General features: G+C 34.4%; 3 protein-coding genes across 3 annotated transcripts; 1 reads left to right on the top strand and 2 right to left on the bottom strand.

The window, feature by feature from the left end:
- Positions 1 to 3363: 3363 nt before the first annotated feature.
- Positions 3364 to 6036, bottom strand: LOC105168303 (uncharacterized). The gene is made up of 3 exons (XM_011088340.3): positions 5893 to 6036; positions 4465 to 4791; positions 3364 to 3788 (listed from the first exon to the last, which is right to left on the bottom strand). The coding sequence occupies exons 2-3, from the start codon at positions 4757 to 4759 to the stop codon at positions 3571 to 3573; spliced, it is 513 nt and encodes a 170-aa protein (XP_011086642.1). The 5' UTR covers positions 4760 to 4791; positions 5893 to 6036; the 3' UTR covers positions 3364 to 3570.
- A 2405-nt stretch (positions 6037 to 8441) lies between these two features.
- Positions 8442 to 11036, top strand: LOC105168317 (alpha/beta-Hydrolases superfamily protein). The gene is made up of 7 exons (XM_011088352.3): positions 8442 to 8852; positions 8992 to 9164; positions 9239 to 9291; positions 9684 to 9798; positions 9935 to 10057; positions 10314 to 10473; positions 10581 to 11036. Exons 1-7 carry the CDS (start codon positions 8679 to 8681, stop codon positions 10764 to 10766), a joined length of 984 nt encoding a protein of 327 aa, XP_011086654.1. The 5' UTR covers positions 8442 to 8678; the 3' UTR covers positions 10767 to 11036.
- Positions 11037 to 11251: 215 nt separating this feature from the next.
- Positions 11252 to 15363, bottom strand: LOC105168321 (uncharacterized). Its single transcript, XM_011088366.3, has 2 exons — positions 14931 to 15363; positions 11252 to 11598 (listed from the first exon to the last, which is right to left on the bottom strand). The coding sequence occupies exons 1-2, from the start codon at positions 15231 to 15233 to the stop codon at positions 11473 to 11475; spliced, it is 429 nt and encodes a 142-aa protein (XP_011086668.1). The 5' UTR covers positions 15234 to 15363; the 3' UTR covers positions 11252 to 11472.
- Between the last annotated feature and the right edge of the window lie 45 nt (positions 15364 to 15408).

The following is a 15408-nucleotide window of genomic DNA, read 5'->3' on the forward strand; positions in this document are numbered from 1 at the left end:
TAAATTGGATATATTATTTATTTTAAATTATTATATTTTTCAAGAATATATATATGTATATATATGTTGTCTTTTTGTTAATTAATTTAGTTAAGTTCGAATAATATGATATTTTTCAAATACAGTATGAACGGCTCCCCTACTTAAACAATATGAAATTCGAATTTGATTAGAATAAATGTATATGGTATTTAATATTATTTTTCCATTAAATTATTGATTGTGTAAGTCATGGATGGTTAATTGATTAATTCTTAATTGCTAATCAATTATTAAAAGTACGCAGTCTTATGATGTAATGATATGTAATTAATTATTATACTTATTAAAGAAATTAATCATTTTTGTTTTATACTTAATTGTTGACACATATTTTATAAGTCTTTGATGGGATAATAATTGTCCTATGCAGTGGTTCACGGTCGCATGATGATGTGCAACAACAAATAAAATAATTAATTCCAATAATACAAGAAATTAAGAAATATACATATATATATATGTATATATATTGAAAGCCGACGCTCGAAAGCAAATATATTATTAAATTGTGCATTAATTATTTAATAAATATAATATATTTGTCGCGTAACTAATTTAGATCGTACCAAATTTGACACATAAAAATTGGAGTTGCTTCAATTAGGTGAAATGGCGACATGTTTGTGAGTTTTTTGTAGACAAGATAATTATATACTTAATTACATTAAATTTTTATTAAATTGATCAGTATATTGATTCAATAAATATAATAAAATACTTTAATAAAATGAGATAAATCATCATATATTTGATAGGACTCGAACCCATAATTTTAAACTTATTAACGAAACTTCAATTTTAATAATTAGATTAAGACATTATGAGTGACATGTTTGTGAAGTTAAACTCAATAAAATGTAATCTCCCTCGAGATCCGAACAAGATTGGAGCCCAGATTTTATGATCAAATCCTTTGAATTCGGAGAATGTAGTAAGCTGTGTACTAAGTAGTAATAATCATACGGATTCTCACACGCCTCCCAATCTCATTGTAAGAAGGATTATATTTATATTTGATGGATTTGAATTTGAAGTAATAATTTAAAAAAAAATAATTTTGAATAACTATATATTATAAAAACTAATTAAAAAAATTCATTGTAGAAGAATGTGTGATTGATTTATTCAACATTACTTCATCAAAAGTGTTCACCTTTTATTATTTTTTTTTTCGGAATTAATGTGACGTTTTGTTCGCAACGTGAAATAATTTAATACATTGATAGTTCTAAATCAGTAAATATAAATTATTTAAAAAAATTATCTATATATTCATATCCGTGGGACTCGAGCTCACAACCTTTAGTTTTGAGACCTACGACTCACAACTCAAGCAAGGCGCGATTGGCAAAGAAAAATCCGAGTTGTACTCTACTGATTTGCTGAATTTTCATGTGGAGGGAAACACATCTCTCTCTCTCTCTCTCTTTTTCTTACAACTTACAAGGAAGGAAGTATGTGAGAAGAATGAGGGAACTGTAGACATTATAAAATGCAGGTAATTTGTGGGGACAGTGGTCTTTAATGTTGAACATCACAAGTACTGGCTAATATTTGATGTGGACGCCTGCAATATGCGCATTCATTTTCCAACTTGATGAGTAGAAGCCTCAACATCTTAACACACATCTCCACACTACTTACTTACATTTAAGTATGCACAAACTCTTACAACATGTTACTAATAACTAAACTCATTCGTGTGACGGTTTATAATTTATCAAAATAAGTGGTCAATCATATGAAAAGTATACTATAATTATTATAAGATACTCTTGTTAACATGGAATCGTATCGAAAATTCAATCCGCTGGACAATTAATGAGATACGTTTGTTTGCGTATCTGAGTTGCATATTTGAGGATACATTCCATTACAACGTGGATTGACAGACAAAATGAGAAAGCTGCAAGTGTGGGAATTGAGACAGCAGCACATGGAGAATGGAGAATGGAAAATAACAAGAACATGGACTTCAAATATACCACACAACAATTGGGATTGGGAAAGCCGTTGGCTGAGACTAAAGATGCAAAACCAAACAATAAATGGCAGTATGTGATGGTGAGTTGAGGGGTCGTCGGCTTCTGTACATTATAATATTTTTGTGGTTATCAAAATCATGTCTTAGGGTCCGTTACTATGTAACATTTATGTCGTTTGATCACTTTCAGAACACAATGGTTTATTTTATAATCTTTTAGTCATATTATAACTATTTTTTTTATCTAATTATCTATTATATTCATTAAGTAATTCCTTCATTAATTTTAAAAATGAGGTTAGTTTTGGAATTTAGTTAAAATCTGTGTTTATATAAGAGTTAACTACACTTAGATTTTCTCAATAAATACGAAATTACACTTCTCTCCCCAAAGAAATTTTGAAACTACAATTACACCCCTTCAAGAATTCACGGGTTATACTCCCATTTCTTTAGGATTTGAACAAAAAAATTTAGCGCTGGCAAAAAAATTACATGAAGTTTTATATTTGACCCTCGTTTAACATTTTCGTTATATTTTTATACTTATAAAGGATAAATGTAATATATATATATATATGGTGTGAGGTTAACATCATTCATTTTGTCCCTTATTATATGTGAATATAAATAAGCAATAAAATTATAAATTTATGTAATTTTTATGATAACTTCAGCATTTTCATCTAAACCCTAACAAATGGGGGTCATGTGTAAACAGTAAGTTTTCAAAGGGGAGTGTAAATATATCTTTAATTTTTTTAAAAAAAATATAATATTATTTTCACCTAGGATTCTTACTAAAGAAAGCAACTCCAAAATAAAATAGACATCCGAAGCTTTTCCTGGTGCGTCGTGCATCCTCCCCATGCTCCGTGAGAACGGCGGTGCCCCAAAGACTTTCGCTTGCTTGGAGACTCACGCAGCACAACCGGCACCAAACTCTCCTTGGTTTTATATTTTTAAAGAAGATTTAAGTGTAATTAATCCTTTATATAATTAATTATAAAATTGTAAATTCAAACATCACAACTACTATAACCAATTCTTCAACCGTCAGCCCAAATTGGACTGAATTGAATTTTGTAGATGTAGAGAGGAATAGTCCGGCCTAGGAATGGAGATAGCAGGTGGTTGTTTCTCGGACACTGCTTCTCAGACCTGAATTTGGTTCAAGAACTCAAGTCCATAGTTCTGGACAATTTACAACCATTTTCCATGAAGTTTCATGTATATATACGTGTATTACTAACCACAACACATCTCCAGTTCTAATATAACCAAAGAAACATATTATACACACAGCCTGAGTTCGAAGCGCAATAAATTTTCAGAAATTTCAGGTAATAAAAGATTCAGGAATATTATTAACGGCAGCTCTATACAAAGGCATAACGAAACAAACCACGTTCCAACATCAGAGTGCATGAGAATTCATCACCAAGAGGAAAAATAAGAAAACATCCATTCCATGAGAATTCGTAGAAAAGAAAGATGCCGGCAGTGGATGCAAGCCATTTAAGAAAAATGAGGATCCTGTCGCATTATTTCCATTTCTTGAACTTGTGCTTCCCAAACATGCCATGGCCATGCTTCCAACGTTTCCCAAACTTCCCGTGTTTGAACTTGCCGTGCTTGAACTTCCCATGATGGCCGAAAAATCCACCGTGATGATAGTGTCCGCCATGTGCCAAGTGGTGAGCCCCATAAGCAGCTGCTGCTGCTGCTGCACCTCCTGCTAGGAGTGCTCCGACTCCAGGACCTTCAGAATTGTTTATTACAACATCAATTAGTGCATTGGGTACAGGACATGATAAGTTGCTAACATGTAGAATAATCGTGAGAAATAAAAAAGAGATCAAGTTGCTCATTCGATATAAACTCAACCATTGTAACTTCAAATTATTCTTAGCCAGCAATATTAATTGATTTTTGCGTGTTATAATTGTAATATTCAAAATTATTATGTGGCGTAGGATTACTAGTTCAACTACATAATATCAATCAACATTAACACTTAACTATATTGTGCATGTATGGCACTAGTAGACTTACGAGTAACATTATCAATAATTATTAGCTAACATATTTAGAGATGATCGAGTTGTTTTTAGATTTAACTGCTCTCAAACGAGCATTTTGCTTGCACATTAAAAAGCATGATAACTTGTTCCTATCAAAGAAACAAGGTCCACGATTACCGTCTAGGTCTAACTACAAGACCTTGTAGACATTTCAAGCCATCATATGCATCATATACTATATTAGCATAACTAAAGTAGTCAATTCATAATGACCAAGTCCCACAGAAGAGGATGCTTCTGCAATGAAAGCAATAGCTAAATGATGAAATGGAAATAAAAGATTTCAGGATCAGATGCAACAAAGGAGATATGTACTATCTTTGGTGATTTATTCAAAAATCAATATGACAATACCTGAGTGAGATGGACCAGGATAACCTGATGGAGGGTATCCATGTGGGGGAGGATATGACGCTGGTGGGTACCCTGCCGGCGGGTACCCATGAGGTGGAGGATATCCTCCAGCTAGAGGAGGATAGCCTGCGGGGGGAGGATAGCCTGCGGGAGGAGGATAGCCATGGGGAGGATAGCCTGGAGGAGGGTAAGCTCCATGAGGTGGAGGATAGTGTCCAGCTCCACCGGCATATGCTGCAAGATTAGAGAACCACCCTTTGTCCTGACTATCTTGATTGCCCCTTCCACCATCCATTTCTATTTGAATTTGAATTATAACCAGACTGACTGTGAAAAAGGGATTAACAGAGTCATGCATCAAGAAGATGTAAGCAGCAAATAAACAATTTTATTGTTACGCTGTTCAGGGCATATTATGCTTAACGTACAGAGAGCATGTACTCGAACTCAGGGACGTTCTTGAGCAATAATTTGAATTTCCAAAGAAAATGAATGAAACAAAGAGAAAGCATAGTTGCGGTGATAAAGAAAGAGTATATCTGGGATACTCAGTGATCTATTATTTACAAATTTGTAGAGAAACTCAATGGTTTTGAGGAACATATAATACTACATCCGAAATTAGCAATTATTTACACTTGACTTTGCCGAACAAACAAGAAATTCTAATCTTTGATGCTTCATAGGCATGTAAACCAGTTAATAAAAGCCAATTCTTGATAGCCTTGTAATCAGACAAAAAGGGATTTCTAATTAATCCGAAACGCTCAGCCCTCAACCCCAATCCCAACCCTTTACCCTTCCTTGTGATCAAACTAAAAGGCTAAATCGCGAATCATCTTGTGAAATACTATCTTATAACATGGTTTTTCTATTTTAAATGATTATTTCTTCACAGATTCATAGACCAATCCCAAAATTAGAGAGCAAGTCTCACAAAATTTTACTAAAAAAACCACCAGATATTCAATATCAGCTGTAAAAGTTTCCAATTTGAAGACATTCATAACCAGATACAGACGACAAAGGAGAAGCAGGAGCAAACAGGGTAAATTCAAGAAAGTTAGCTGTTTTTAGCTATTGATCTGTGAAGAAAAGCATTTGAAACAGGAACTTGAGTAATTGGTAGATCATAACCGAGACAAATCAATAAGCAACAGGCTCTTATGCATGCACAAAAGCATCAAAAAAGAAACCAGGACAGAATTCAAAGCAAGTCCCATCCAAGAAAACAAGAAATCCAACATAATCATCGTCATCATCATGTATCAATCATCCGGGGACGGAAGAACAAAAAGCCAGAATCCATAACCTGAAGGCCCGAAAAGCACAATTCTAAAAGTAAATATCATCAATTAATTCAAGAATCAGAAACCCTTTTAATAAGGAACAAGAAACCATTCAAATTTAGATTTCAACCAAGATTACCGGATGAATTACGCCTATTCTTCCCTTTTTCCTTAGGAAGTTGAAACTTTGTAAAAACAGAAAATCCCTGCGGATGATGTTATTAACAAGCGATACACCTGCGTACTTATCTCTATAATTCACGCGTTCCTTCTACGCGTAATGTATGCTTTATCCGGTGGGGCTCTTCAATTCAGACACAGTTCCGTTTTCCTATCCATAATCTTTTGAAATCATTTCAGACGATGTTTAGATTTTATTTTAATAAAATCGATGGTTACAGAATTAAATTAATATTTTAATAAATTAATAATGTATTAAATTTTGACACGATTAGATTAATATTGACTCTGAAGAATAAAAATAGTGGCTGGAGCTCTCATGTGAAATCAGTAATTAAAATAAAAAGGGACTTGTATAATTATGTTTTGTTATTTTGGAAACGTCCGGAAAAATTAAAAAAATAAAAATAAAAAGAAAGAAAACGCTTACATGGAATATTTTATACATAGAAAAATTAATTCTGGAAATTAGATGTTTAAATGAAAACTGTCCGAAAAATATAAAAGAATAAATTAAATAAATAAATAAAAAACAAGTAAGCTTAGCCTTTAAGCTTACTATAAATAAATAAAAGAAGAAAAAGGAAGGAACCTCGTTCCTTCAATTATACATAATTAAAGAATACAATTATTTGATGCGGCAATTTCGATTCGTTCTGAAAGTTCAAAATTATAGAAGTCGTAGAACACCATCTGGCTACAGAGTGCAATCTTATAATAATAACTACGTACCTATAAAATGAGTCCATATATTATAAATATTCAAGAATTTATACGATTCATGTGTCAATAAAATAGATACAAAATAAGTTCAATATCAACATCTGATATGTGTTGTAATCGTGATTCAAACATAAAAATTGAACAATTTTCAAAATCTTTACCAGATATTACACGTGATTTTCGTAATAAATTCCCACCAAATTTTCGTTCGCTATTCCAATATTTTAAGGTGAATTTTCCTAGAAATTGGACCAATAGATATGCATTGAACGTTTGGTGTACTTTTATTTCATATTACGAGTTATACGTACGTGTGTAACAATTAAATAAGTAAACCATATCTCACCCGTTAATTATAATAACAATAATGCGTGAAATTGTAAACATTATTTCAAAGTTGCACTTATTTAATATTTCAAGTTAGAACTGTACATAAAGCGACTTTGTATTATTAGTAAGGTCGAAATCTTACAATCAATTAAAATATTGTGAATTTTAGCCTCACAAATATGTTTATATATTTACTTCTACAGTAATTTCTTAGGATTTTTTTATTTCATAATATTAAATCAATTTTTGAATTTAAATATATTAAACAATATAATGAATTATTTTTTTTTTTAAGAAGAATAGGTTAGAAGTGTAACGAGGACATAATAAAAATATGCAAGTGGGGAGCAAGAATATTACTACCAAAGAATTGAGGTTCTTAATTTGATTTGTAAGAGGTAGGATGCATGTAATCGTGGAAAATGTTGTCTGGAGTTGATTCAGGCAATAAAAGAAAGTGGAGTGGTTGATGATTGTCGTAAGCAGCTGATGACATCAGTGTTACAAATTCGATTGCAGAGGTTTTGACATACGTAACAAGTTGATATGCGACATAAATTATGAGGTGAGAATTTAATATGTTGTTTATTTTTGTGGCGTGAATTGATTGATTGATTAATTTTTGTGAGTATTTATCTTTTCGAGTTATGATTTAAAATTAATTAATGAATTCACCATAACGTCCTTATAATAAGATAAAATGTCAATCTCAACGTTCCACTTTATAAAATATTACAGAGTAAATTGCAAAGAATTCTTTTAAAATTGTACAAATCTCAAAAGAGTTTATCTAAATTGCAACATGTCATTTTATATATCCTATGCAAAATAGTAAACTATGTACTATTATTCATATTATAATACTATACGATAAATATTTTTCTATAAATATTATAAATAATCCCATCACACATTTTATTTAACATTTATAATTCACCCATTTGTTCATATAAAATTAGCTATTGATGCGCATTCAGTACGTGTGCATCATTTAAAGTTTCGTTGTAATTATAAAGAAAATAAAAACTAAATTACAAGAACTGATTGGAACTAATATTTTCTTAAATATTTTTTTATTATTTTTTATTGTTCTTGAATATAATATTATTGGTAGAAAAATTTAAAGAGACAATCATTTTGTGTAAAAATAAGTATGTTTGAAGATATTTTAATAAATAGAATAGATAAAACGAGCCATCAGATTGAAAAATTGTAATCTTGATTAAATTTGGTCAGATCAAAATTAATTATGAATATAATGCACTTATAAAATAATTGATGTATTATTTAAAAACTATAATCAATACTAATTTGAGTTGAATTTTATGGTCGATATTAACATTTATTTGGAGGACTTGACGTTGTCCCTCATGTCATGTCAAAGGTTGTCTGACTATAGTACATTTTTTCCAAAGCTGGTAGCTTGAGTTCTGTAATGTCATTTCTTTGTACTGTCTGCGACTCTGCAATAATACTGAGGAGAAGTAATGAAGTTGCAAACAAAAGAGAAATGAAGCGTCGGTGTCAAATCTCCCTATTTTACGGTAACTTTAACAATTAATCTAATTGGAGAAACCAACAAATGATGACTTGTTTTCCAACGAATGTGTGTCACTAGAATTACCGGCCATTAACCACCACAAACGCCTTAACTTAACTACCACCTCCGCCCCTGGTTGCCGGTGGAAGAAGATGGTCATGGCCGTGGCTTTGGCTTCGCCGCCACTTCCTCTGCCACCATCACCAATCAAGTTCGCACTATCATCACGCCGGAGCTGCCGTTGCACTTCCACACTCTCTCAGGGTGATCCCATTTCTTCCCCGCCCACCACTTCCACCACCTACCGCCCTGCTGTCATTCTTCCAGTTAACACCCTCTCTCTCTCTCTCTCTCTATATATATATATATATATATATGTTTCATTCTTCACTACATTTTAAAAGTTTTTTTTCTGGATATTTGCGAATGTAATAAATGGGTTCTCATTCTTTCTTTTTCTTGCAGGGATTGGGGAATAATACAAATGACTATCAGAAATTAGCCCTTGTTTTGAAAAATTATGGGGTTCCCACTGTGATTGCGAAGGTTTCAAGAATTGATTGGCTGAGAAATGCTGCTGGCTTGCTCGACTCAAATTATTGGCGAGGCACTCTCCGCCCTCGACCCGTTCTTGATTGGTAATATTCTGACCCTGCTGCTTCATCTCTTTACCTTTGTCAGAGTATTCAATCTTTCCTGGATTTTATGGCAGGTATCTTAAAAGGATCGAAGAAGCTGTTAATGATGCAAAGGAACTGGCTCAAGGTTTGTAATCTTACTTGCAATTTTCCTACCAGTGTTTCATCCAATTTCATTCATTGTTGTCTGAAATTACAATGGCAAGTGAACCATATGTAACACATTGTAATCAAATCCTTTTCACTATGTCAAGCATACAATCCACATGTTTCCACAGTGTACACATTGGTAAACGGTTGTCTATAATCTGGTCGGAAACATAGCATTTTATTTTTGAGTTCAACGTGTTTCTTTATTTGCCTTCTTAGGTAAAGAGTCGAACTAGGATTATCAAGCTAATCCTTCGTTTTCACCTTTACTCCGTATTTTTGTTTGGTGGGAACTGCAGTTGATCAACGGACATTTTTGTGTTAAACATGACTTATTACATCCATAATTCACGCCAGTTTCTTCTGTAGGTTCAACCTTATCTTTGATTGGGCACTCAGCGGGAGGATGGCTTGCCCGTCTTTACTTGCAAGAATTCGGGATTTCTGATGTTTCCCTGTTGTTGACACTAGGAACCCCGCACCTGTATGTAAATTTTGGTTCTGGACATCTAAAGCATATTCAATTCATTTCCTTGTTTACGTGGTTACTCATGGTTCCACAACACTCTCATTTGCGTTCATGGATTTTGATAGTGGTGTTTTCCTTTCATTTTTGTCAGTGCACCACCTAAAGGCATATCTGGAGTCATCGATCAAACTAGGGGCCTCCTGGATTATGTCGAAAAGCATTGTGCTAAAGCTGTCTACACCCCAGAGTTAAGATATGTTTGCATTGCAGGAAGGTAAATTCGAATTGCTGGTTGAAAGTGCTCGAAAATAGTAAATGTTTTTGTAGTTTTGGCTAATAGTAAATTGCTGTGTGTGTTCTTTTGACATCAATGCTTTTGTTTAGAACAACTTCTATAATTATAGTTTCTGAAGACTGAAAATGATCTGGTTGCTCGATTTTAAACGATGATAATGAAGGTGATCATTTGCATGATTCATGTGTTGTCTCCTGAAACTATAAAAAAACAAACTGATTGGCGCATATGTCAGGTACATACAAGGGGCCCGTCTACTTGGATCTAGTGATGGCAATAGTTCCGCAGCTATAGTGGAAATTGATCAACCAGTTGGTGAAATGACTGCCATTGGTGCATCAGAACCAGCATCTACCACCTTGCAAGCTCGATTTATTGGTCAAGGATATAAGCAGGTAAAAACTGTTGGTTCTGGTACATTCAAATTTCTACTCTGATATGATATTTATTCCATTGCTGAGAAACATAATGTTGTACTCTATATGTGATTATTTTGCACTAGGTTTGCGGCCAAGCAGACGTATGGGGCGATGGAGTTGTGCCGGAGATGTCTGCACATCTGGAAGGTGCGCTGAACATCACTCTGGATGGAGTTTACCACTCTCCTGTTGGCTCTGACGATGGAACAAGACCATGGTATGGGTCTCCTGCAATCGTTGAACAATGGATACACCACCTCCTCAACTAATTGTGTGTCTACGCACTCAAGAAAGAGCAATTACTCGTGCTGACATTTTTTCACTAACTTCACCAGATGTTTGGAGCGGATATATTTCTTGAACTATTGGTTTCTTCTCCATCTAATTGCAATAGTGTATGTTGAAGTTTTATGTGCCCATTGTACTTTTCATTTTTATATGATGCCCATTTTCTCATCTCCATTGGTTCCTTGGCTGTGTTTTCGACAATTGTAAGACATCTTTCATTTGGTCAGAAAAGAACATATTCATGTGGCGGATGAGTCCTGTCTTTTGCAAATGCAGACATGAAATGAGATTCCATTTTGAATGAGGACACAGAGGAGGGTAGGCAGATTTTGTTCTATCACAGTGGAGAGGATTCCTTCCAAATTGTTTGGCTCACAGCTTAGTGATTCCCCTTTTCCTCAGTAACTGCCAATGCAAGATACATTTTTTTTCCTGAGAAAATCTAAACCCTCTAAGAACATTTGAGTTTCGGAATTCACTTCCAGAAGTAGAATAAACAAAATAAAACATCCTACGTGTTTTGTACAAAGACATCAAGCTAGAAACATCAAGTTACCAGTATTCCTGAAACATAGGGTACAAACAAACTTGTGAGCAACACCAGAAAGAGGTTTTAGAGTGAGTTTCAACGGTTACTTGATGAGGGTTGGACATTCCCCACAACAAAGACGCCGACTCAATCAGCAGTTAATTAGCCTTCACAAAATGGGGAGAAAGCAGCTTAGCAATCTCTAGAAACCCCACTTTGTCCTTTCCATTAAACAGTTTCTTGAGCTTGGCATCACAAATGATCTCCTTCTTATTTGATGGGTTCTGCAGGCAAAAATGTCCATGCGACACACTCGCATTAGTCCACAAAAGAACAGAATGAAAATCAAATTCTGATTATGAATGTTTGCATGCTTGTGTTAACTGGTGTATTGCAAAACAGAGTGAAATTGGCGACAAACGAGCTTCATCATCAGAAAAAGCTAGTAGTCGACAAAAATGTCTATGAACTGGCATTAGTCCAGAAAAGAACAGAACGAAAACTGAATTCTGATTAAGAATGTCTGCATGTTTGTGTTAACCAACGTATTGCCAAACAGAGTGAAATCAGTGATAAACGAGCCTCATCATCAGAAAAAGCAAGTAGTCGGCACTTGAAACTAAATAATTAGAATTACAGAGTTTCATAGCCCATATGAGAAGCAACTTGCCAGAACGAAGCACAAGATGTTTGACCAATAGATTGTGAAGTTCAATTTTATTAAACCAAAGAACTTGAGCAGAAAATGGATGATCATTATTTTGTCAGTTAGGCCTCTTAATTAGATAGGTAAATCAAACATCTATGGAACGCTAAGCTCATTACACCAAACCTCGGTCACGCTTTCTTTAGAAGCATTGATATGGTAGAATTATACAGATGGCACATCAACATACACATCGATTAACTAATAATCCAATGTGATTGAAACTACGTGTACATCAAAAGATAGAAGAAGGTTGTCCCTCAGCATAGCTGATACATGTCTTGGGGGCTATATAAACCAATTCTAAGCGATTCTGCCAAGTTAAAAGTGGTAGGCCATTTACTGTTTAGAGATTAACACAGGAGGTTTACAAATTACAGTGTTCACCATTTTTCACTGTATGACAGACTTAAGCCTATTTGGACAGGTAGATAAAGCATATCTAACAGCAAACTCTGAGAAGGGACACATTAACTTGCATGCAAAACTTGTGTAACTTGTTCCTGGTTGTAGTAGAATACCTTATTTTACATGTTCTAGAAAATAGGAGTTGATTCAGCAAAATATCTAGGTTCAGAATTAACTTTTCAAGTAAATACCAGTGAAGTGTCAAATGCCATAAAGTCAACTTTGCATGTCTGTGGCAGCTTGGAAGTAGAATCTTAATCGTTCCAGATTGTTGTTGAGCAAATACTACAGATTGGTTTCCAGGACACAACCAAAAGTACAGTTTAGACTTTATTTGGATGTATTATCAAAGTGTTTTTGGTTGATTTTGAGACAGAGAGATGTTAAAGTACTTGCACCTTATTTGTTTTCATTTCTAGGCCATCTTGGGAACGGTCGAGAACTGACCAGATGATTTGGCCCATCTTGGGAGTTGGGACTTTCTAGACAAGCTAAGACATTTCTAGCTTGTCTTGCCAAGATTAAGATTTTATTTTCTTGTCTTTGCGTGGCCCACTTGCAAAACTCAAAGTTTACTATTCACTTTCTTGGCTGGGAGAAAATACTAGCCTTGGCAAGACAAGCCAGTACGTTTGAGCTTGTCGAAAGAATCTCAATATAGACCAAGACATGTCTTAGCATACATCCCGCTTCGAATGCCCAGAAATGGAAATTAAAAAAAGGGCTAACCTTTTAACTTAAATAGGAATCTTTTATTTTCGCAACATGCTCAATATTGAATCTAAAATTTTGACAGCATTGAATACTTATCGGTCAGCTTCTGTAATGTTATTTACTAATAAAACTTGTTTCTTGAGTCTAAAAATCCCATGAAACATTTATAACCTGTGAAATCCATTTAAGGTCTCAGATAAATATGCCTCTAATAATCTAATCAAGATTCTCCTTGACCAGGAAAAATAATCAAGATAAAGGATCAAAGAGATCGAAGTATGAGACTCCTACTGGTTTAATTTGGAAGTCAACTCCCAACATACGTTTGGATATAGCAACTCAAATCAAGATGACAAGATGTAATTAATGCGAAAAACGGTCAACTTTCAAGAAAGAAGTCACAAGTCGGCTTCAAACTGATACAGAGGATAAGTAGGAGTGAACACACTTAGGGATGCAATATGAAGGAGAGTAGTATGCCGCAATTCAGGAAGGATGAATTAGACCCAATAAGGAGTTAATTGAATCCAATTGCTTGGTCACAATGCCAAGAAAAGGGTAAAGGTACATTATAATACACTTATGGTCCATGATGGCAGACATGCATCCATCTCCTTGCAAAAAGTAAATTTTCTATGAAAATTTTGTTCAAACACTAACTGAAAGTTTAGAAGACACTAAATGTGTTCCTGTATTTAAAGGTCAGAACAAAAGGAAGTCACCAAAAACATGTAAAGCATTTCTATGTAAAAAATCTCAGTTAACATGCAAAATATTGATAGATGAGCATATTTCTTCCTTAAGGGTCTGCAAGAAGAGAATGCATAAAAGGAATAATAAACATTTATAAGCTTCATAATGTAGCATGAAATTAACAAACAAGGAAAGAAATTACATTAACTCTAATCGAATCAAAGGAGTCAGAGCTTCAAGGGAGGCTAAATACGGACATGTTTTACAGATTAGCACATCCCTGACAATTTTGTTCTTGACTTGTAATAATTATTTTATGGAATTTTATATAGCAGTGCAAGTAAAATCACATCTATTTTTTCTCTCTTCCCCCTTTTCTGAATCCCTGAACCACACATATATGGAAATGGTAATAAGAAGCCACCTAAGTTTCATTCAGATCTTAGAAACAAAGAGGAAAAACAGAGGAAAAAGAGCTATGAATAAGTTGACTATATCAATCTGATAAGTGCAGAGTGCAGAAGATAGATCAGAAGTAATATTAGCGCGAGTTAAATAGAGTAGGGGAATATAAACAACAATCGCTCTCAAGTTTGATGGATATAAACAAAGTGGAGTATCCAGCCCACATATCAAGCAAGCAATAATAAAAGATTAGCAAAGGTTCAATATAACCACAAATCCCCACAAACATTTTAACTGTCTACAGGATTCAGTGATCACATCTTAATATTTCTTATGATTCCCAACACAAACCTACAAATAAGAGAGAAGAATACTCACAATAAACATAGTATTAATACATCATTCAAACTCCAATACATAGACATTTCTCTATATAGTTTCTTAATACCATTTGCTTTCCTTAATTGTCAAATATAAAAAGGCCCTTATAGCCAAAAACTACAGGAGAAACCAACCAACTCAATCCAAGAAGATTCAAGATCAAGACTTTTGCTTCAACAAGCGAACCCTAATCACACCTTCAAACACATCCGTTTTCTACTTAAACGCACAAACCCATCAGAGGACGATACAAATTTGAAATTAAAAAGAAATAAAAGTTGCAAAGATAAAAGATTCTTGTAAAAATACCTGGAGATTATGGAGCTTGATATATGCCCAAATTTTCTTAACAGCTTCCACACGAGAAACTTCCGAGGCACCCACTACGCTCTGGAGGGCGAGAGATACCGGCGTCGGTTTCATTATCCCTGAGGTTGAAGCCTTCTTTTCCTTTGGTACCTTGGGTGATTTCGAAGCGGCGGAGGCGGCAGCGGCGACGGTGGGTTTTTTGGTCGAGGAGGGAGAAATGTCGGGTTTGGTAAGGGGAGTGGCGGACCTAGCGGCTGCTAAAACAGCCCTAGAAGCCCGGAAAAACCCAGACGGAGTTGACATTGGTGTGTCTTCTTGGGCTTCACAGCTTGGAAGTTCACGGGGTTGAGTTGAAATTGACGGAGGCGGAGAGGGAAGTGAAAATAGTGAGTGTATGTTGAGAGAGAAGCGCGATAAAGACCGATCCTTTTATTGGTTTTCTCTTTTCTTTTTTTCGAAATGAAAAATTATTTGTACA

This window comes from Sesamum indicum, linkage group LG1 (assembly GCF_026168435.1).
Source record: "Sesamum indicum cultivar Baizhima isolate 11 linkage group LG1, ASM2616843v1, whole genome shotgun sequence".
Lineage (NCBI taxonomy): Eukaryota > Viridiplantae > Streptophyta > Magnoliopsida > Lamiales > Pedaliaceae > Sesamum > Sesamum indicum.

What these genes read in the sequence shown, in the direction of transcription:
- LOC105168321 (XM_011088366.3), bottom strand. Translation starts at nt 15,233, where the DNA reads ATGTCAACTCCGTCTGGGTTTTTCCGGGCTTCTAGGGCTGTTTTAGCA. An exon ending in TCAAGCTCCATAATCTCCAG is followed by an intron (nt 11,599 to 14,930) that starts GTATTTTTACAA and finishes TTTTGCCTGCAG; the next exon opens with AACCCATCAAATAAGAAGGA.
- LOC105168303 (XM_011088340.3), bottom strand. Translation starts at nt 4,759, where the DNA reads ATGGATGGTGGAAGGGGCAATCAAGATAGTCAGGACAAAGGGTGGTTC. An exon ending in TCCTGGTCCATCTCACTCAG is followed by an intron (nt 3,789 to 4,464) that starts GTATTGTCATAT and finishes ACAATTCTGAAG; the next exon opens with GTCCTGGAGTCGGAGCACTC.
- LOC105168317 (XM_011088352.3), top strand. Translation starts at nt 8,679, where the DNA reads ATGGTCATGGCCGTGGCTTTGGCTTCGCCGCCACTTCCTCTGCCACCA. An exon ending in TGCAAAGGAACTGGCTCAAG is followed by an intron (nt 9,292 to 9,683) that starts GTTTGTAATCTT and finishes TTTCTTCTGTAG; the next exon opens with GTTCAACCTTATCTTTGATT. An exon ending in TTGGTCAAGGATATAAGCAG is followed by an intron (nt 10,474 to 10,580) that starts GTAAAAACTGTT and finishes ATTTTGCACTAG; the next exon opens with GTTTGCGGCCAAGCAGACGT.